The 21,876-nt window shown below is 36.4% G+C and overlaps 1 protein-coding gene across 1 annotated transcript in view; it reads left to right on the top strand.

The window, feature by feature from the left end:
- The first annotated feature begins 6,869 nt into the window (after positions 1 to 6,869).
- Positions 6,870 to 21,876, top strand: part of LOC108368849 (serine--tRNA ligase, mitochondrial-like) — a 32,738-nt gene continuing 17,731 nt past the window's right edge. The window contains exon 1 of the mRNA XM_017623789.1: positions 6,870 to 7,027. Coding sequence (XP_017479278.1) covers positions 6,957 to 7,027 — 71 coding nt within the window. The 5' untranslated portion in view covers positions 6,870 to 6,956. The remainder of the gene's footprint in view (positions 7,028 to 21,876) is intronic.

The raw sequence follows: 21,876 nt of genomic DNA, 5'->3' as shown, positions 1-21,876 counted from the left end.
ACAGCAAAAAGAAAAGCGAAAGGACATCGATTTCTAGAATTTTCTTGTTTTCAGCAACTTACCCGTTATTTTAACCTCCAAATGAAGGGTTGATGATATCCCAATAAATCAATCCTTGCAGAAGTAATTATAGGAATCGTTTTCGGCACCTATGAAAACACTTTATAAGGTTTTTCAGTGAATTTTCTGGGTTTTAGCCATTCACCCCTTATTTCAACCCTGAATTTAGGGGTTGATGGTATTCTAATAAGCCTTTTCTTAATGTACATTTCATTTACTACTATTTAAAACAAAAATTGTATCGATATCGTGATTCGCCTCTGAGATACAGCAAAAAGAAAATCGAAAGGTCATAAATTTTTTGAACATGGTCAACTTCGCCCCTCATTTTAACCCCTCAAGTAAAGCGTGTTGACGTTCGCTTTAGTTTTCCTTTAACCGACATAACTTGAACTTTATTCACACAAAAAATTATTGCGCTAGCTCTTTTCCTTCTCGTTATATTAGATTTTAAACAAAAAAAATGTGATTTAGCCCATAGTGTGGCGGAGATCTCCGGGAACTCTTGCCAGGGAGCGGAAAACCCGGAGCCAACCCAGTGAGAATCCTTAGGAGAGATAAGAGCGAAGAAGTAGAAGAAAAGAGAGAAGCAGAAGTAAGCAAAGAAGCTAAGAGTTTACACCGTAGAAAGCTTGAATATGAGGAAACGCGTATGTGGATATTCGTCGAAGAGCTAGTAAAAGCGAAGATAAGTAGGAACTATAGAAAGATAGGTAAGATGAGGGAAAAGAAGAAGAATCTCCGTAGAATATGCCGGAAAATAATTTCCACCATCGTCACTGTTAATGGATACAATAGATTTTTCGCCAAAACCAAAATCGGTGACCAGGAGGTGCTAGCGCTATTAGATTCTGGTGCAGGTGCTAGTTGCTTAGGGAAGAATTCAAGCAAGCTTCTCGAGGGTAAGGAGCATCTCATAATGCCTATTAAGGGTCAAAACATCCGAACGGCCAACGGGGGAGAAACTGAAGTAGAAGGTGTCATCACGCTTCTCGTCTGGTGGGATAACGTCACTAGGAACTTAGAGTTTTTAATTGTGCCAGGCCTCCAACAAGAGGTATACTTAGGTGTCGATTTTTGGCAGGCGTTTGCTATGTGTGTTGTGAATAAAGGGTCGGTTACAAGTGTGAATGGAAATGTTGTATCAGAGCTCGTACCCGCCGAAGGAGACAACGTTTGACGCGGTACAACATGACCTGACCCATGACCAAAGCCTGGCTTTGGAGCGAATAAAGGCCCAGTTTCCGTCTTTTGCTGTGCTAGGGCTAGGGAAAACTGATAAAGAAGAACATATTATAGAAGTCACCAATGAGAATCTGCCGGTAAAGCAAAGACACTACCCGATTTCGCCGGCCATTCAGAAGCTTGTATATAACGAACTGGATAGGATGTTAGATATGGGTGTGATTGAAGAAAGCAACAGCAGCTGGAGCTCTCCGGTATCACTTGTGGTGAAGGGAACGAAGAACCGGTTGTGCTTGGATGCCAGGAAAATAAATGAAAGAACAGTAAAAGATGCGTACCCCCTCCCCCATATTGATGGCATTTTAAGCCGGCTGCAAAACACCCGCTTTATATCAGCAATTGACTTGAAGGACGCCTTCTGGCAGATACCTATAGAAAAGAAGTCCAGAGAGAAAACAGCCTTCACGGTACCCGGTAGACCGTTATACCAATTTACCGTCATGCCTTTTGGGCTGTGTAACGCAGCGCAACGTATGTGTAGACTAATGGACAAGGTTATTCCCGCTTCTTTACGTGAGTCTGTGTTCGTGTATTTAGATGATTTGCTTGTTTGTTCTGTCGATTTTTTGTCCCATTTAGATTTGTTAAAAAAGGTTGGTAGGTGTCTTCGTGAAGCAAAATTGACGATAAACGTGGAAAAAAGTAAATTCTGTTTTAAAGAAGTTAGGTATCTCGGTTACGTGGTTGGCAACGGTTGCATCCGCACAGATGCAAGCAAAATCGTCGCCGTCAGAGATTTTCCGGAACCACGAACCCCGAAGCAGCTCAGACGGTTCCTGGGGATGTCCGGCTGGTACCGTAGATTCATACAGGACGACGCGACTATTGCAGCCCCGCTGCATGACTGCCTCACGAAAGACAAAGTCAAAAGATTTACGATGACGGACGAAGCCCGGAAGGCGTTTGACCGATTAAAGCAGAGCTTGATTTCAGCACCTGTGTTAACGCATCCGGACTTCGATAGGCATTTCTATATCCAATGTGATGCATCAACGGACGGTGTGGGAGGGGTACTCTTCCAATTAGATGACGAAGGCAACGAGCGTCCGATAGCCTATGTTTCGGCAAAATTAAATAAGGCGCAACGCAACTACAGCATCACCGAGTTGGAATGTTACGCGGCGGTGCTTAGTNGCCTGAAATGGTTAATGAACCAGTAAGACTTGTCTGGCAGACTCCCAAGGTGGAGTCTAAAATTGCAAAGCTTCAATTTTGACATACAACATCGAAAGGGGTCCCAGAACATTGTGCCAGATGCATTATCTCGCGCCGACATGGAAGAAATTACGAAGATCAGCCGGATACTTGATGTATGTCTCGATTCGCCATTCTTCAAAACGGAAGAGTACGAAGAACTAAAGAAAACAGTAACTGATAACGCAGACAAACTACCTGAACTGACCATGTCGGACGGTTACGTGTATAGACGGACGCAGTTTAGCACGGGGGATAGCCTTCAGCAGGACCACGCCTGGAAGCTCTGGGTTCCGACGGAGCTGCGTCGTGGGTTAGTGGAATCATCACATGACTCACCGTCTGCTGGTCACGGAGGGATACACAAAACTTTAACCAGGATAAGGGAAAGGTATTATTGGCCGGGAATGGTGGCAGATGTTCAGAGTTATGTAAAAAATTGCGAAATTTGTAAGGGTAACAAATCCCAGAATGCATTTCATAAGCCTTTAATGCGGAAACAACACGTGACCGAGAGACCTTTTCGACGTTTATTTATTGATTTTATGGGTCCATACCCACGTAATGGTAATGTCTTTGTGTTTTTAGACCATTTCACCAAATTTGTGTTCTTGAAACCCGTGAGAAGTGCCACTTCAGCCAATGTCATACAATTTTTAGAAGAAGAAGTATTCCATATTTTCGGTGTACCGGAATACATGCACTCGGATAATGGCAAACAATTCGTGTCAGATATGTTTCATGCATTTTTAGCAAAGTACGGAACGACTCACATCAGGACAGCTTTTTACTCGCCTCAGGCTAATGAGGCCGAAAGAGTAAATCGCTCTGTCTTGCAAATCGTGGTGTCGTATATACGCGAGAACCAGAGGGACTGGGATCGGCACATCAGCGATGCCGCTTTTGATCTCCGAAGCGCAATACACACGGCAATTAATACCTCCTCGTTATGTGCCCTCTTCGGTATGCCAATGATACAGCATGCTGCATCGTACGAGCTATACCGAAGATTGGGTACGGTCGGGGAGACAGACTACGAGGTCGAGACCGTACAAGACAGGTCCCAGTTAATTAGATAAAAAATTATGAAAGAGCTGAAGTTGGCGTACGAGCGAAGCAAAAATGTATATAATACGAGAAGTAGGGAAGTTACGTTTCAAGTTGGACAAGTGGTATACCGCCGATATTTCAAGCAAAGTTCTAAGATAGAAAACTATAACCCAAAACTAGCACCAAAGCAGATTAAGTGTGTCATCTTAAAGGTGATTGGCAATTCAATGTATGAACTTGGTAATACTAGTGGCAAGAAGATCGGGGTATACCACGCTAAAGATATCTTTGTGGCATAGTGTAGTTAACGGTGTTGTATGTTGAATGTTTAGTGCATATACCACATCGTTTTGTGTTAGCTGTAGCCACTTGACATACATACATATGTTCGTAGCCCAGTGCCCTTAACTACTTGACAACTATCTAAGTGTATTTTATTTTACCACTTCACATCTTTATTATTTGTAAACCTTCTTCTGTGATATTTATTTGACTATTAATGTGATTATTTATTTATTTATTTATTTTTATTTTTTTTTTGATTATTTATCTATACGTATATATTTTTATTTGTATTTTCCTTTTATTATTTATTGTTTATTTTAATTTTTTTTATTACATGCAATTATTTACTTATTTATTTATTTATGACCCTTTTCCGATCTGTGATATAGACCTAAGTTGCGTATATGTAGAAGTAGTAGTGACCTGTGATATAGTGTAGATACATATGTAGATACGTGCATACATATACCCAGTGATGACCATAACATGTAGATAACTTGGAAGCCCGGCGTTTGGTCGTGGGTCGAGGCCACACGTTGGGTGAAGAAAGAATGAAGACTGGCAAGCTGCGTTTTAATTCTTTTACGCACACGCTCCATGATGCCGGCACCATCGGCGGTCGCGAGCCTGTAACAGCAGCCTTTGCCATGAGTAGGGGTGTTGGTGGCATGTGTGAGTGAGTAAGTAAAGGAAGTGAAAGTAGCCATAACCCTTTATCAACTCGACATACCAACTGAGGTGTGAAACCTGCTAACCCTGCGGTTCGATAAAGCAGTGGCGTGCGTGTGGGTGTATGGTTGCATGGTAGTAAATTGAGTGGCGGATCTTCGGAGATTTTTGAGTGGGTGCGGCATGAGTGACACGCTCGGCTAGCTTGGACAGAATAAATTAGAGCGGAGGAAGCCCGAAAATGTTAATCATAAAGTCACGGTGCCTTGTGAAAGTGTCGCGCGGGATAAGCGAAATTATCAAGTGTAAAGTGTGTGTGTGTATTTATATACAAAAGAAAAAAATACTAAAAGCGGTCAAGTACAAAAAAAAAACGGCATCGTCCTGGATACCGCCAGCTAAACCGGATCCTAAGTATATATATACATTGGTGCTCAAAAATAGCGGAGATAGAATAAATAAAAGAAATGGGTTCCTCCTGTTGTGCTAAGATTAATGCGTGACCAATGGAAAAAAATGATATATTGTTAGTTGACACTTGTGTGACTTCCTTTTGTTTTTTTTTGAAAGAAATGTATTCACCATGTACCTGTCACACTTAGTTGAAGTGCCAGTGAAGCGAGCCGAATTCGCAAAAATTATATACGAATAGAAAAAAAAAGTATGATAATTTTGGGGGATTACGCGGTTGAAACCAAAGGTATGGCGAATTACTGTATATACACTTATATATATAAATGGAAAAGGAGGTACTTATTGGTGCAAAATTTGGTTCGGCTAACATTCGAAAGTATCAGCCTATGAGCTTAGCTACGTACGTATGTGCACACAGGCGTACATATGTATACAAGTGTACACGGGTATGCGTATGCGAGCTTGTGGATACCCATATGCGCACTGGAGGAAACCCTGACGGAACACTGTCCCTTACAATTTGTCTAATGATTTTGTTTTTGCAGGTCGCTACAACAGCATACAACCTGCCATAGGACTCGCACCAAGGCACCAGTAGATGCAACAACCATATAGGGGCCGTATGACCTCCCTAAACATCTACCCTTAAGATGCATGTAAGTGGCGCGAACGGTCGTACTTAAGGGCGCACTTGCAACACTCAACACAAAGCATCACGGAAAAGGAAACGTTGACACACACACACACATAAATACGACACAACCTATATACATGAGCAACAAGTGCAGGCCCAACAACATCCAGCATATAAAGATCAGCTGTGCTGAATACCTAGCCGAGGGCAGGTTAACGGCCGCTGCACAAATCAAAAGTGCCTATTTACTCGCAAATACATAAGGAGCTGAAAACAGAGAGAAGCAGACTTATACTTACCAGCGTGGGAGGTTGCAGTTTCCAGTGGGCTGAATAGCAAAGAGCGGATTTGCATACAACCGCACATACATAAGCAAATCACGCCGCCGTCAGCAGCGGCGCGATCGCCACAAATGACGCTGAGAGAGAGCGGCCAGCAGCCACTACGTCCAGCAGCGCAGCCAGCCTAGTTATAGTTTGTTGTTTTTTTTTGCTTAACTTATTTTTTTTTTTGCTGTTTGCTTTATGCCTTTTTCCTTCTGCTCTTGAGTTTATTTATTTTTGGTTTGCATTCTTTTTTTATGTAACACACCATGTGCCAACATTTTAGATTTTCTACCTAGTTTATCGTTTGCCAGCATAATTCTTAAATTTTAACATTTAATTTTCGGTCTTTTTTATTATATGAACATACGCACATAGCCGGTTAACTTTTTGGGTTTTTTTTTGGTTCTGGCTTAACACCGGCACTCGTTTTTTTCTTTGATTTTCTGGCGGTCCGGTGTGTTTCGTTCCACACTGTAAAATTCTTCTTTTGGTTAAATTTAAATTTTTATTTTTTTTCTCAATTGTTTTTAAAATTTTCTAACACTTTTTATTTCGGGTTTTTTTTATCGCATCGCGTTATTTTATTTATTACTTGGCCGCAGAAATAGGCTGACTTCCAAAACGTATCAACACAATGTTTGGATACTATTATACTGCGGTTTTCAAACTGTTTGTATATGCAGAGTTGCGACACATTGCAACCATATACATTGCATATTTTCAATATTCCATTTAGCAATGGAAAATTTTTCTGAATTTTCCATTTTTAAAACACCAATGGTAACCAATAACAAACGAAGCATCAACTTTGTTTCTGATGCGCGGATTGCTCTAGCGATGCGTTTCGATAATTTTTCGGATGCGTTTTGGAACAGTATACGTTGTCAATATTTTGTAGTTCGGCGTTATGGAACATTATACTTTGTACGTATGCAAAGCAATTGACGTTTTGGAAGTCAGCCANAATTGACGTTTCGGAAGTCAGCCAAAGTGACTCGCTCGTCGCCCGCAAACACGAGCGAGTGATTAGGTGTTTGACAGCTCAGGCGTGCAGACCTCAGCTGTGACTCTATGTATGTATGTATATTGCTTTCCGGCCGTTTCCAGGGTCCTCTCAGTATGTTGGTACCATCGTCGTGGGACTACTAAGGTGAGTGGAAAAACAATTTGATGCCTATACATATATACATATGTTTATACATAGTACATATGAATACCTATTTCGGGGGTTTTGTTTTGCCTAACATATTTTTTTTGATATTCCTGTTCGCGGTTGCTTTACTTTTTTTTCTCTTTGAATTTTTCGTTTGCTCATATTAAGGGCATTCACGTTGTGTTAGCAAAGAAATAGGTAAACTGCTAAAGAGTTGGGAATTTAGATTAATAAGACTTCTTGAATTTGCCTGTTGAATTCATAATTTCCATAATTTACTTTTTGATATATTTTTTTTATGAATTTAGTTCGTTAGTACAGTAAGTTTTTTTATCATTATTATTTTTCTCTTTACTTTTATTTGTTCGCCTTCTTGCATTATAATTAGAAGATTGATTGAATTGCTCATTAGTGTTAGCCGAATTGAATTTGTATTTTATTTTTAAGTATCATAACGATTCTCCTTTTGAAAACAAATTGAAATTCGCGTAGTTTTATTATATAGTCAGTCCTATTTCCTTTTTTTTTTGAATTTGATTTTCATGATCATTTAATCATTTGATCATTTTATTTTATAATTAGTTATATATACGGTGAATAAATTGTAAGCAAATGAACAGAGGTGTTACGTATTTGTTATTTCATGGTTGAGGAGATTCATTTAAGATGAAGTGGTAGATTCGTTATCTTTGGTGTGGGTGTTACACCAGGGCTTAAGAGGGGACGTGAGGGCGTTGACTAGGGACTGGACTGGGACAGAACTGATCGACGAATAGACAGACGTACTATGTCAGGCTAAGGGGGCGTTGTAGCAACAGTAGGAGTCAGACCAACGACCATGGCTGCTTAAGCGAAAGACGCAAAGCGGGTGGGGCGACTCCACCTGACAGGACGGGCCTTCTTTTCAACTTGACTTTCCTTCTTTCTTGTGTTTGTTAGTACCGCTAGTACTGATGAGCAGGCATGATAATTTTGTTTACGCAGGGTAGGTAAGGTGGGCGAAAATAACCCCCCCTTCCGGCGAGCTAGCCTGGGCTTTGCCACCATGCCTGTGTACCGCCTTCACCTCTGCCAACTGACACCCACGTAACAGTATATTCATGGTGAAATAAATGTCACTTACATAACCTCACTTTTTCTGCATGCCAATTGCGGCCATGCATTTTGGGGTAGTAGAAAAAGGGGTAAAGATTATTATTATTTTTACTACTTTTTGGGTACTATTTCCAATACATACATATATCAGTGGACCCCACACCAGTTAAATGAATGCATCAATAAAATATTTTTTCTATAAACCAGTGTAATGATAGTTTCATTTTTTCGCTCAAAAGAAATTATTATTACTTAGTTTTTATTTTTTCGATCAAATATATTGATTTTAATAATTATTATTCAGTTTAATTTTTCTACCTTAAAATTATTTTTTGTAAAACTTAAAAGGCCACACGGTCGTACCACACACATATAATGATAGTTAAAACTTTAAAAATAAGGACTATTTTCCGTTTTTCATTTATTCATATTAAAACAAATTAAATTATACCCTTCTCTTTACTTAACTATTCTTAAATTCTAATAAAAATTACATATTAACTCGTATGGAATTTTATTTGTATTGTTTCCTTAAGTTCTGAAGTACATGTATNTTTCATTTATTCATATTAAAACAAATTAAATTATACCATTCTCTTTACTTAACTATTCTTAAATTCTAATAAAAATTACATATTAACCCGTATGGAATTTTATTTGTATTGTTTCCTTAAGTTCTGAAGTACATGTATATTAGAGTGGTTCATAAAAACACTCTTTTTGGAAATTCATAAACGCTACATCAGAATATTCTTATTTGTGGTAAAAAAAGAGACATGTATTTTTTTATTTCGAAAAAAAAGTTTTCTCAGAGGTCGCGCTGGTCGGTTTTTTATAAAAACGCTGATGTTCTATTTTTTTTTATTTTCTTGACATGTTAAAATTCAGGTAAAAATGTGGTTTTTGCATATAATTACTCTGGTATTATTGGGGAACATTCCCTTAATTACATACCTGTCTTGGGTAGTTAGAATGGGCCTAATGCCCGAAAATATGCTCTCGAAAAGAGACTAATAAAATTGAAACGTTGATACTGAACGATTTACGCGTTGTCATGGGTTGGCACTTGTTACCAGGGGGTTTCTGGGGTTGCTAATTATGAATTTGAAGTCAGTTTTTCGAAATTCAAAATGGCGGATCCAAAATGGCGGTCTTTTTATCAGTTATGTATGTTCACAACTTTTGTACCTGTTTGTCTATTTGTCTATTTTGATTATTGCTCAGTAGTCGCGCGCTGATGATGGTTGATCAGCTGTCAACCGAAATGCATACATAACTAAATAAAATACTAATTTGACGAAATAAATTACCGTTTTAATTTTTCGACATTTGCGGTCAATAAGGTGCAGAAAAACAATAATTTGTAGCGTTTATGAATTTCCAAAAAAAAATTTTTGAACCACTCTAATGTATATGCGTAATTAGTTTTTAAATATCTCCATTTTAAAGGGATTTTTATTACTACCCTTATTTTTGTTACCATTTTAAAATTACATTTCTGAATTCCATCAGTTATATTATAAAATAATTATGCGTTTAGATTGTTAGACCAAAGTGCATTATCGTAGCCATCCTAGGCACTGCTCCAATAATATGTTGGATATGTATAGTATATATTTTACCAAAAATTTGCTTACAAAATCACAATTATTGGAAATTATCGCTCAAATTTTCCAATGAATTTGAAACGAAAGGTCAAAGCAAAAGAGAAACAAAGAAAAAGTGATACCGGCGCATACTTTTTTCATTTTTTTTGCTCCATTTTGCCCAGAAATGAAATTGGAATAAATAGAGTAGGCATTACTGTAACCCTGGTATGCCGAAATTGCCAAAATTACAACAACCACCCCCTAAGTGACAACACCTTATTATTATTTCACCATAGGTATATTTAACTGTAATTTTTAAATAATTTTTTGAATTACTCATATCTTTCAAATTTCAAAGTTCTTTTAATATCCTGACGTCAGATTAAAAGCCTGGGTGTAGTCGACAATGAGCGAAAATGGATTGAACGGTAAACTAATAATTAAATTTATAGTTCAATTGTTTATTACTTTGTCTTTACGTTTGTGTCTTCTAAGTGTACATCGAAAGTTTTTATGAGAGAACCAATATGAGATCGTTGATAAAACTATAGACCGGTTTGAACAGCCAAGACGTTTACTTCTTAAGCAATTACAGCTTAAAACGATGCATACATTTTTAGTTTATCTTACNAGCGAAAATGGATTGAACGGTAAACTAATAATTAAATTTATAGTTCAATTGTTTATTACTTTGTCTTTACGTTTGTGTCTTCTAAGTGTACATCGAAAGTTTTTATGAGAGAACCAATATGAGATCGTTGATAAAACTATAGACCGGTTTGAACAGCCAAGACGTTTACTTCTTAAGCAATTACAGCTGAAAACGATGCATACATTTTTAGTTTGTCTTACAAAATTGCAGAGGTATATTACAAAGTATACCAGAGGCTACCCAACTTATTTTTCTCGTAGACCCCTTTCAAAACTTTACTGGTTTCGGTTGCCCCCTGATGCTCATTTCTAACATATTCCTAAAGCTCATCACATAATGTGAAGATTAAATCTAACGATGTAATTTGGCATCGCGGGTGAGTTCCAAAACTAAATTCGATTTGTCCGATTAGGCCGATTTGTCTCATTGTCCGATTTGCCTCATATTCGAGATATAAATATATTGGTAACGGTAGGGAAATATCTACTATTGCACAAAAAAAGCTGCAAGGTGGCGCTGGAGCCGAGTTATTGGTAAAAATCGTCGAGTGAAGTCAATCGGAGACACCAAGGATCAAAGTTAAATTACCACCGTTAAATCAATCACCAGAACGACTGCGGTCCTTGCTTTACGGCGACTAAACAGAATAAAGACAATTCTTGATAAATGCCTACAAATACAATTGTAAACTTCTAAGGTATTTCATCTGAAATAAGTCTATGGCCCTTATTATGAGTTGCATCCGATTTTCGATCTTTGCTGGCTATCGAAGATCGAAAGTGACATTCGTATTATGAGCTATGCAAGCGTGTCGAAATTTTCGTTGAATATCGAATTTTCTGTCGAACAGAATTTTGCTTTCGTTGGTGTAGCGAAGTGTTAGAAAATTGTGAAAAATGTATGATTTTGCATTTGTTTTCTTACTTTTTGGAGGCTAAACACTTATTTTTTATTAATTTCATGCAGTTCTAACGTCGTGAATTCTAAACAAGTTCGAAAGGCTGGTTTTACTTATGAAAGAAAATCCCAATAAATACTCTGTTGGCACGGACTTTGAGAACAAGATCATAGAGCTGTTTATAGTTTTAATCATGATAAAAACATTACAAGGTAAATCCAGTCTCTCAATTCGTCGGCCATGATTTTTTTCTGACGTTTGGCAGCATTTTAAAATCATATAAAATTGAGAATAAAAAAATGAAATTGTTCACAATTGTTGTTGTTTGAGATTGAAAATGGGAATGTGTGTGTGAGTTTGAGTTTTGAATTTTAAAATTATATTGCTGGCAAACGTCAGACTGACTCTCAATGGTTTTACCTTTTTATGTTTTTATCATGGTTTTAATATGTTTTAAATAGATCTGGATGTTAAAATTTCTTAAATATATTGTATGTAAAAATATATTCGAAAGACTACATTTAAACTCTGCTCCTGGCTAGTTTTCTAAGCTCTCATCCTCTGACGAATCGTTGAACCAGAACTCTGTTGTACTAATTTTTACCACGTTTTTATAAATTCGCTTTCTTCTTTATTTCATTTTAATTTGCACAAATTTACATATGTACATTAGACTGCATCACTCCCCATACAAAAAAAATATCGGTACTGTTTTTCCATTGGAATTATAAAATCTATTATATTTTAAGACGTACACCAAAATATTTCGGAAAAATATTAAGATTTAAGCGAGATGGACCGATTTGAAAATACCTCCAAAAATGGAGTTTTTTATGAATAACAATAGTATCTTAAAGATGTTTTTTGAAAAAGTCTCCTCAAATGACAAAACGGTTTAAGCTTAAAATATTTACATAAAAGTATTTATATTCAAAAAATTTTATTGAGCTCTCGAGGCCGATTTAAATGAAAAAAGTATAGTCGACAAGCAACAATAATTTTTATTTTTTGAAAAAAATGGCAGAAGTGATAGCTATTTCGGAAATCACCACATTTCCTCATCAGACTTCTTTCAGTAGGATTCGAACCGACGATCCCACTGACTCAGCCAGTTACATACGCACTGTGCCAAGTTCGCCTTGTGAATTATTGTTGCTTTTTTCCACTTAGCACAGTGCGTAGGCAACTGGCTGAGTCAGTGGGATCGTCTGATGAGTCAAAAAATAAAAATTATTGTTGCTTGTCCACAATAGTTTTTTCATTTAAATCGGCCTCGAGCTCAATAAAAATTGTTGAATATAATTGTTATAAGGCCATAAACTAACAAAAAATACATACAAATATTAAAAAAAAAAAAAATTTGAACGTAATCGTAATAATTAGAATTTTGATGCTGTTTTAAGAAAAACTTGAATAACTGAACCTCAGCTATTCCGATCTAGACGTTTGAGGTATCATTGGAAAGGTATTTTCTCACCCTTTTTATTGCTAATAGGCTCATTCAAAGGATGAAAAAGAAAGGTAGGATGAACGAACATCATTCAAAGTTGAATTAAGATGATTTGGAAAAAAAAAATTGGGACACGAATGACTTTTTTTGCACATAAATGAAAATAGTGGGAAAATACCTTTCTACCGAGATCCCATAAGTCTAAATCACAATAGTTTTGGCTCAGTTATTTAAGTTTTTCGTAAATCAATCTTTGAAAAAAGTAAAAAACACAGCATAAAAAATCTCATTATTACGATTCCGTTGAAACGATTTTTAAATATTTTTATGCAGATTTTTTAAGCCTAATCAGTTTTGTCATCTGAGGGGACTTTTTTCAAAAAGTTCTTTAAGAAACTATTTTTATACCCGAGCGCACTTGTGCACAAGGGTATTATAACTTTGCTCACATAACGGTTGTTTGTAACAGGCAAAANATTTTGGTGGTGCAGTCTAATGTCCATATATATTGCCGATACATACATATATACATATATGTATAATAACACTATTTAGTTTGCTCGATTTATAAACAAAGCTTCTCAGCGGTGAAAAATATACTATTGTGAACAACCTAAACGAGCGAAATTTACAATAGCGCTATTCTTCATCGAATGAGCGCCATAATACCAAATGAAAATACGTTCGATCGGCCTTTTCGACCACAGTCGAAGATCGAATGCAACTCAAAATAGGGGCCTATGTATATTGGATTTCTAATGATACTTTGAAATTGCCACAAACTGTACTAAAACTGTACTATACAGATTCAAGAATGATTCACCATCGGACCATCTAATTGTTACCACAAGAACTTCTTCACGGACATAACGCTTTCATTATGTTATTTAAGACGGCATAGAACCAAACGACCATAGAACCAAACGTGAACGTGAATTATTGGTAAAAACGTTGGAACAAATGTTTAAATAAAAAATTAATTTTGGGCGGGACGAAGTCCGCAAGGTTTGGTAGTAATAACATAAAACCCGATTTGTTTTTTTTTTTCAACTCGTAGCTTCAATTCCAGTTCTGCTTAGATACAAAATTTTAAAACCAAAGGTTTGTCTCTACTTGAAGGCATCGGTATTATTGAAGAGATTAAAAATAGTTAACTCAAATGGAGGATAACAAATATCTGAAAACAATTAAATTCAGTCTTTGAAAAGAATTAAGGATTCATATCTTAGCGTAATATAATTCGCATTACTTTTAATAATAGTAAAAAAGTGACAACTAAATCGATGCTCTAACACCACTGGAAATATTAAAATTTCGAATTCCGTCCAATCCTTGAAATAAACTGAATAAAAAACAAAACATTAAACTGTAGTTAGATTTTTTTGTTGTTTTTCGAGCATATTTACTAATGTTTTAATGTTTCACTAAGCGCTTAAAATTGCTTTTTTCTGCTTATTTTCTTCGGGGGTGCTCATCACACATCACTTTAATTGAAAGCCCACTTTGTAGTTAATTAAAGAAATGCAAAAAGTCCATATTTTGTGTGCGTGGCATGCATAAACAAAGAAAGTTGTAGGTATTGAGGTAAAATTGTTTTGAAGTTGCACTTATAAAGGTGTTTTGCTTTAGAGACTTGCATTAATCCAGGAATTGCACGTATTGAGGGTTGCGGTTACCGTGTACAGTGCATATTTTTCATGGGATAAACAGAAATTAAGTAACGAACAATTATAAGGCTCAAACTACGAAAAACGCGTTTTTATACCTTAAGTCCAGATTGTGAGGGGGTATTCCAAATTCAAAGTATGCATATTTTTTGTGCATCAATAGATCTATGAATTTATCAGTCACACAGTGTTATTATCCTTACGAAATCCTTGACGGTGGGATCGGGTGGGGAACGGTACATGACTGTAGGAGGTTTAATTTGGGTTAAAGTCTCACACTGACGGGGTTAGGCTTTCGATGCTTCCTCCTCGTAAAAAAAACATGTGCAGTAAAAAGTTAATTATTTAAATCGACGAATGGTTTTATATCAACTTTTGTGAACTTCTATTTATGTGATTGTGTACAACATATGTACCTCTATTGGTTACATAAAATTATTGTAACAATTTTTTAGTAATAATTATTGGTTTAAAAAAAAATTGTATAGGCCCATCCCCCCCTTAATCTCGTTCTGGCTACGCCCATGTGTAGTTTATCACAACTTTATGGTTCAGTTCAATTTAAATTAACTTTCCTATAAAAATTTTGGCGAACGTTCGAAAATGACCTTCGATATCCAATATGCATATCGAACTGAGAACGAACTCATAACCAACCTTAGTTTTCCAACGTTCATAGTATATTGGAAATACCCACGAGATGGGTTCGAAAAAAAATGGAAACCATAGTAACAAGAGAGAAAGTGAAATCCAGCTCGCTTTGGAATGGAAATATAATACAATCGCTCTCTCCCATTAAAATTTCAATTCGATAATGGGCTGGATTTCGAATTCATAACGAAGGAAAAATTCATTGGATAACGAAGGTTCCGTTTTGCTCGAGAGTGGCCTAGTTCTCGAATCGAATACTAACCTATTCCACATTCGTTATCGAAGGTGAGACTTTAAAAAAAAAATTAGTTTTCCAATCATTTTCGAATTGTTAGCCCAGCCCAATGTTTATTGGGTTGTAGGCACATCAAGTAATAAGGGCATACGTTTGTACTGACGAATCAGGTATATTTCCATGTTTGCGGTCGCCGTTATACGAACGCAACGTCGAAATATTCGTGTAAACAAGGTTACTTAAATGTTTGAAGATACATATTTTCTATTTTTTCGCTATTAACCGTTATCGTCGCGGAACCTACCAAAATCCAATCTAACCTACCAAATGATAAAAAAAACTAGCAGTTTTGGTAGGAAAAGCCCATGTGTGGCAACACTGACACAGATGCAAATGTGTACCGACCAAGGTTCGGACTCAAAATTCGTAAACCGCAGTGAATTTAAAAATAACAGTAAAACGAATTTTATCGCAGTAAATTTAAGATTTTACATTTTATACTAATTTAACCATTTTATTGAGCTTGAGGCCTTTTATAATGAAAAATGTTGTGGAAAAACAGCAAATAATTTACGCATGGTAGAAGTTATAGCTGCTATTTCTGAGATCACCACATCTCATCAGACTTCATAATCGAGTTCATTGCCAAAGCCAGTGGTCTTATCCACTGAGCTAAGTTCGTCTTGTACATTGTTAGTGCTTTTTCCATTTTTTCATTTGGTCAACCCAACTATAATCAAGTGCAACGATTTTGTTGCTATTTTGACTTGATCGTGTGGTGTTTGTTTGTTTGTGTTAAGATTCTATTTTTAGAATATTTAACCTTCAGGTGTGCCCGTCCCGTTTGTTGAACTTCTACCATGTGTAAATTATTTGTTGTTTTTCCACAAAATTTTTCATTATAAACGGCCTCAAGCTCAATAAAATTGTTAAATATAATTGTTATGGGGCCATAAAAATAACAAAAAAATTACTTTATACTAACAACAAAATATATTTTACATACAAATACGTATATAAATACACACATAACTATATGTAATGTTGCGGGAACAACTTGTACTGATTCAAAATACATCTTTCGTCAACAGATTTATATTTTTTCAAAAATTGTAATAGTTCAAGCTTTTTTGTCTTGAATAGAAAAATAACCTTTAAAATAAATCGCAGTAGATTTCAAGAAACCGCAGAGACGCAGTAGATCTATTGAAATTGCACTAAATTCCGAACACTGGTGCCGACTTGCATGCGCGCAGATTAGCTATTTTGTAATTCACTTTTGCATTGGCAACGTTCAGCTGTTCGCTAATTTTCAAAGGGAGGGATTGTTCCTACGCGGATAATTTTTCGTTAGAAATTTGCTTGGAAAAAGGATTAATCGAGCGCAAAACAATACTAAAGTTCACTCTTTGATGCGAAACTGTGTGCGTTTGAGCGAAAGTGCGAAAATCGGCAGTTTTTTAAAACAAACATATGGCACTGTTATGGCGTCGTTTCGCTCAAACGCACAGCAAAGCAACAAAACAAGCAAATTTTGCATTTTGCATTTTCGCATCTAAGAGTGAACTGTCTTAATGTTTTTATATGACGGTTTGCTACCGACTGAGCTTTGTAGCAGCGATCTGCTCTCTTATTTACGAACACAAGCGCAAGCAAGATCGTTAACTCGTTGTTGTTCGCCGACCCCAATAAAAAAAAAATCCAACCTGGATCCGTCACTGGGTGTATTTAATGGACTTAATATGCGTAAACAATTTTATTGTTGTAACGGCGCTGATTATTATGTACTTTTATAATATATAGTTACAATTGTTTACACCAACTATTTTGTGTTGCTTGTTTATTTCCTTTATGTTAATTTTATCGTATTCATTTATTTATGTACTTACATTTTTTTTTATCGCCGCGACTGTGATTTATGAAATTTTACTATTGTTCTAATAATTGTCGCCACCATTGTTTAAACGCACCAAAACCTAACTGTAACCAGTGTTGCCACTAAAAAATTGGCACAAAATAGCTCTCAGCCTACAAAAATGTGAGTTTCAACGAAAATGTAATTTAAATATTGTAACAAAGTTAAGTAGAAACAACACTTTATTATATAAAAATCAAATAAAAAAGCCCGAAATCAAAGTCAAGCTTTGAAAATTGCATGTTTTTACTTNTCAATGAAAATGTAATTTAAATATTGTAACAAAGTTAAGTAGAAACAACACTTTATTATATAAAAATCAAATAAAAAAAGCCCGAAATCAAAGTCAAGCTTTGAAAATTGCATGTTTTTACTTTTACTGTATGAATTAAAGCTGTCAACTATTATTTTCTTAAGGGAGAAGAGGGAAAGAAAATACAAATACTCTCCCTTCTCACTCATTCGCTTTAGCGAAATGTAAAATTTCTTCTAACTTAAACAAACAGTATAGATTAGAGGACAGTCTAATCAGTACCACATTCAACTTCGGTTCAAGAGTAATTTTGACTCCCATTTCTCTTTTCCTTTCCACATCATTCTTTACATTTACTCCCGAAAACAGAGATACTTGAAGTTTTATAAAATGAATAAGTTATGTGATTTGACCAGCCAACATACCAAATCCTTATTTTAATAACTGAAACTACCATTTTTGGTCCAGTTGGACCGAAACGGCAACATGACTGTAACTTGTTTTGTTATTCTGCCCAAGGCGAATTTATACAAGGTGGTGTTGTTAGATAAGCTGATTTCTTCGCCTTACATGTATTTTGTTTTTGCTTTTACTGATTTGACAGCACACACATCAAAAGCAAAAACAAAATACATGTAAACTTTGGGACGAATTGAGATTTGACATAACACCCGCAATACAAAATACATGCGGTTGCAGTTGTTGTACTCTTGCTACCACCTTGTATAAATTCGCCTTGATTCTGGCTCTGTACTGGACTTCGGGTGCGTTCAGAAATGCATCAAGCCAAAGCATCAGCCTTTTTTACTTCTAAACTATAACTGATGGAAATGCCTTATTAACATAATTAAGTTCCAATTAGGCATTTAACCGTGGTGGTGCATATTGGAAATTTCCATCAATTATAGTTTAGAAATAAATGCACCTGATGGTTTGGCTTGATGCATTTCTGAACACACCCTTCTTCGCCTATTTAAGCAAGCAATGTAAGATCAGTGGCTCATTTCTGTAACTTCTCTACCAAGGCGAATTCATATATAAATTCGCCGCCTTGTTCTCTACAGCTAATGAGTAGTAGAGAATGACGTATATTCTCTACCAGTAGAGACATAATCGGTAGAGAAGAGTTACAAAAACAAGCTACAGGTCATTCGACCAACGACTTGCAAATAAAGCGCATCTCCTAAAATAATTTACCGTCTTTTTATTTGGCAAGGATATCCACCTCAGCATTACCTTGACGACAGTAGACATCCGTGGCTCTGTCGGAAGTTAAAAGCACTTCGGCTAATTTTATTTTCCGTTGTTGATGTTGCCAAAAGGGATCGAAACCTCAATATTACCTTGACGACAGTTGACATTCGTGGCTCTGACGGCAGATAATATTGAGCACACCTTAGGGAAACTAATCCCTTTCCCTATACTGGTGCCCAACGATCTTCCATTGGAACACAAAAACCTACAACTGCTGCCCAACCAACTTGTTAACCTTTGAAGAGCGAATGCAGGTGCTCCACTTCAGCAGTTACAGTGTAGTTGTTGTTTTCTTTTGGCGACTTGTGCTGACTGTGCTGCTCGTGATCGTGGTTGTTGTTGCTTGGGAATTGCTTCCCTTTTGTTGTTAGTTTGCTTGTGATATATGCTCCGACGAAGTCCAAGGCTAAACGAAGGTGTAGATAAGAAATAAAGGCAAAATGCTAGCAAAAATAACGCAGCCAGGGCTGTGCAAAATTTCAGTTCGAATGTTAACTGCAAATAATAGGCCGAATTCTAACATTACTAGTTCTTCCAATTTCGTCAGCTATTAGGCAATTGGCATTTTAACCAAGAACCTAGAGTAACATTTAGCAAATGTACCGTGCGTTTTAGTGGTGGACAAAGTATTAGCCAGGTTGAAAAGATTTTATTGCTACCATACTTGTGTACAGCGATGCTTAAAATGTTACCGATGACCGAGCCTTGGTTAGTTTGCCTTTGCTCCTAGAAGGTTCCGCGGCAAGCAGTGGCGGTACTGTCATATAAGCCAAAAACCCGGCTAGCCTAGCATACATTTCTATAGTTTGAAATATTTCCGAAATAAAACTGATAAATAAAATTTATTTTAAGTTTTAAAATTTTGGTACCTGTATCCTCTTCTCATCCACCAGGTGACTTCCACATTTGGAATCTTTTACAATTTATAAATGTTGCCGTCAATACTTTCATCCCTCTTTAACTAGACTTTTGCCGACAGTACTAGTTCTAGCTCAATACCCAAGCAATGCTTTCAACTGTCCAGTTTTACACGGCGATGTCATTGACAACTAGTTTTTAACCGGTTCCGTTTTGGACAGTTTTTTTATAAGAAAACGTTTTTAAGATTCGATTTTTGGATATTATTTTCGTTTTTTTCTTTTCTTTTACAGATTCCATGTTTGTTATATATTTTATAAAAAAAAATTATTGTAAGCGGCACGCAACAATTTAAATTCGTTAAATCTGAAACCTCATAACTGCCTTCACCGCGATTTGAACTCGTGACCAACGATGCTTGAGTCGGGGGTCTTCTTGCTAAGCTACTTTCATATTGTACGAGAAGTGAGAATTTGTCCACTCCCAGTATGGAAAGAAACTAGTTTAAATATCGATGCTGAACCAGTTTTTTGCCCACCACAACTAGTTGAAGATAATAATAAGTAATAATAATCCCAACGGTTTTTGCCCTCGATTCCCGCACATCCACACGAGGGGCGCAGTTCGCATGACGTACGGAACCAATATTTTAAATTTTTGCGCCGAGTCACGATAGGCAGGAGTTTGTTAAGTGTTCAGCTACAGAACTAAATTCATCAGCTGATTTTATGTCTTTATGTTAATAATTCATTTATTGAGAGAAGATAGTATCGCTTTCTTTATGCTGAAAAGCGAATCAGATATATCAAATGTGCTGGAATCAAAGTTAAAATCCTGGAATAAGCAACGGAGTGGCTCGTGTAATCCAAAAATAGTTTTACAAGCTTTCAAAAATAGGGGATAAAAGTGTCTTGATACACGGGAGGGAACATTAAGGCTAACTTCACACAGAAGAAGCGGACTTGAAATTGACCCTGTCAGTAATTTAACCATAAAAATTGTACCAAGCATTTCCCTGCGACTGACAAGTGTAGGAAGATTAATAAGATTTAGTCGGCTCTTATAAGGCGGAAGGTTATATTGAGAATCCCAACGGAAATTTCTTAAAGCAAAAAGTAGGAATTGTTTTTGAATTGATTCTATCTTGTCTGAGTAAATTTCATACCTTGGATTCCAAACCACCAAACCGTATTCCAGAATCGGTCTAACTATTGTTGTAAACAGGGTTTTAGTGATATAAGGGCCACTAAATTCGTTTGACCATCGTTTCACAAATGCAAGTACACCTTTAGCCTTGTCGACTGTCACATTAATGTGAAGATTAAAATTAAGTTTGGGATCCATTGCGATACCAAGGTCCACAAAATTGTATACCTGTTCCAAATTATGGTTATCTATTGTATAAGAAAGGCTGAACAGCTCTTCGCGAGAAGCACATTACTCTACATTTTTACAGATTTAGAGGCATACGATTTACATAGCACCAGCCATGCTGTTTAAGTCTGCTTGTAGCAAATGGTTTTCTTTGATTGAAAAGTACGATTTATAAAGTTTCACATCATCTGCGGACATTAAAATGTTTGAAAATTGTTTATAAAAAGCAAGAACAGAATCGGGCCTAGGTGGCTACCTTGCGGGACTCCTGAACTAAGATCAATGACGTCAGAAATAGTATTTTTAAACATAACCCATTGTGATCTATCATAGAGGTATGAAGAGATCCAACGTAGAAAATTAGAAGATCAAGTTTATAGATGAGCAACGAGTGACATATTTTGTCATATGCTTTACTGAAGTCGGTATATATAACATCCACATTTCTGTTTTCACTAAACGCTTTTGAGATATAGGTTGTGAACTCAAATAAATTTGTTGAAGTTAAGCCTTTGCAAAACCCGTGTTGATAGTATGAAATGGTAGCGGAGATAGAATTCGTCAACAGATTTGAAATAATTGCTTCGAATAATTTAGGAATTGCAGAAAGCTTAGCTATGCCCCGATAGTTCTCCACCGAGGACCTGCCACCGCTTTTATGTATCGGGGTTATGAATGATTCCTTCCATACAGTTGGAAGGATGCCTTCTTTAAGAGACAAATTAAATAAGGCTGTTAACGGCTCATAGAGATAATTAGCACAATTTATAAGAAAAGAAGTGGGGATCTGGTTAGAACCATAACTAAAAGACTGCTTTAAAGACTTCAGGTAAACTAATACATCATCGGGAGATATTATTGGGGTATGTATTGAGTTAATTAGACTTAGTTTTAAAGGATAGTCAAATTATGCTTGGGAGTTAATGGAGTAATTGGATTTAAAAAACTGAGCGAA

This window comes from Rhagoletis zephyria, unplaced genomic scaffold (genome assembly GCF_001687245.7).
Source record: "Rhagoletis zephyria isolate East Lansing unplaced genomic scaffold, Rhagoletis_zephyria_1.1 Rzeph_scaffold_03357, whole genome shotgun sequence".
Taxonomy (NCBI): Eukaryota; Metazoa; Arthropoda; class Insecta; order Diptera; family Tephritidae; genus Rhagoletis; species Rhagoletis zephyria.
This window is presented reverse-complemented; position numbering and strand designations above follow the sequence as displayed.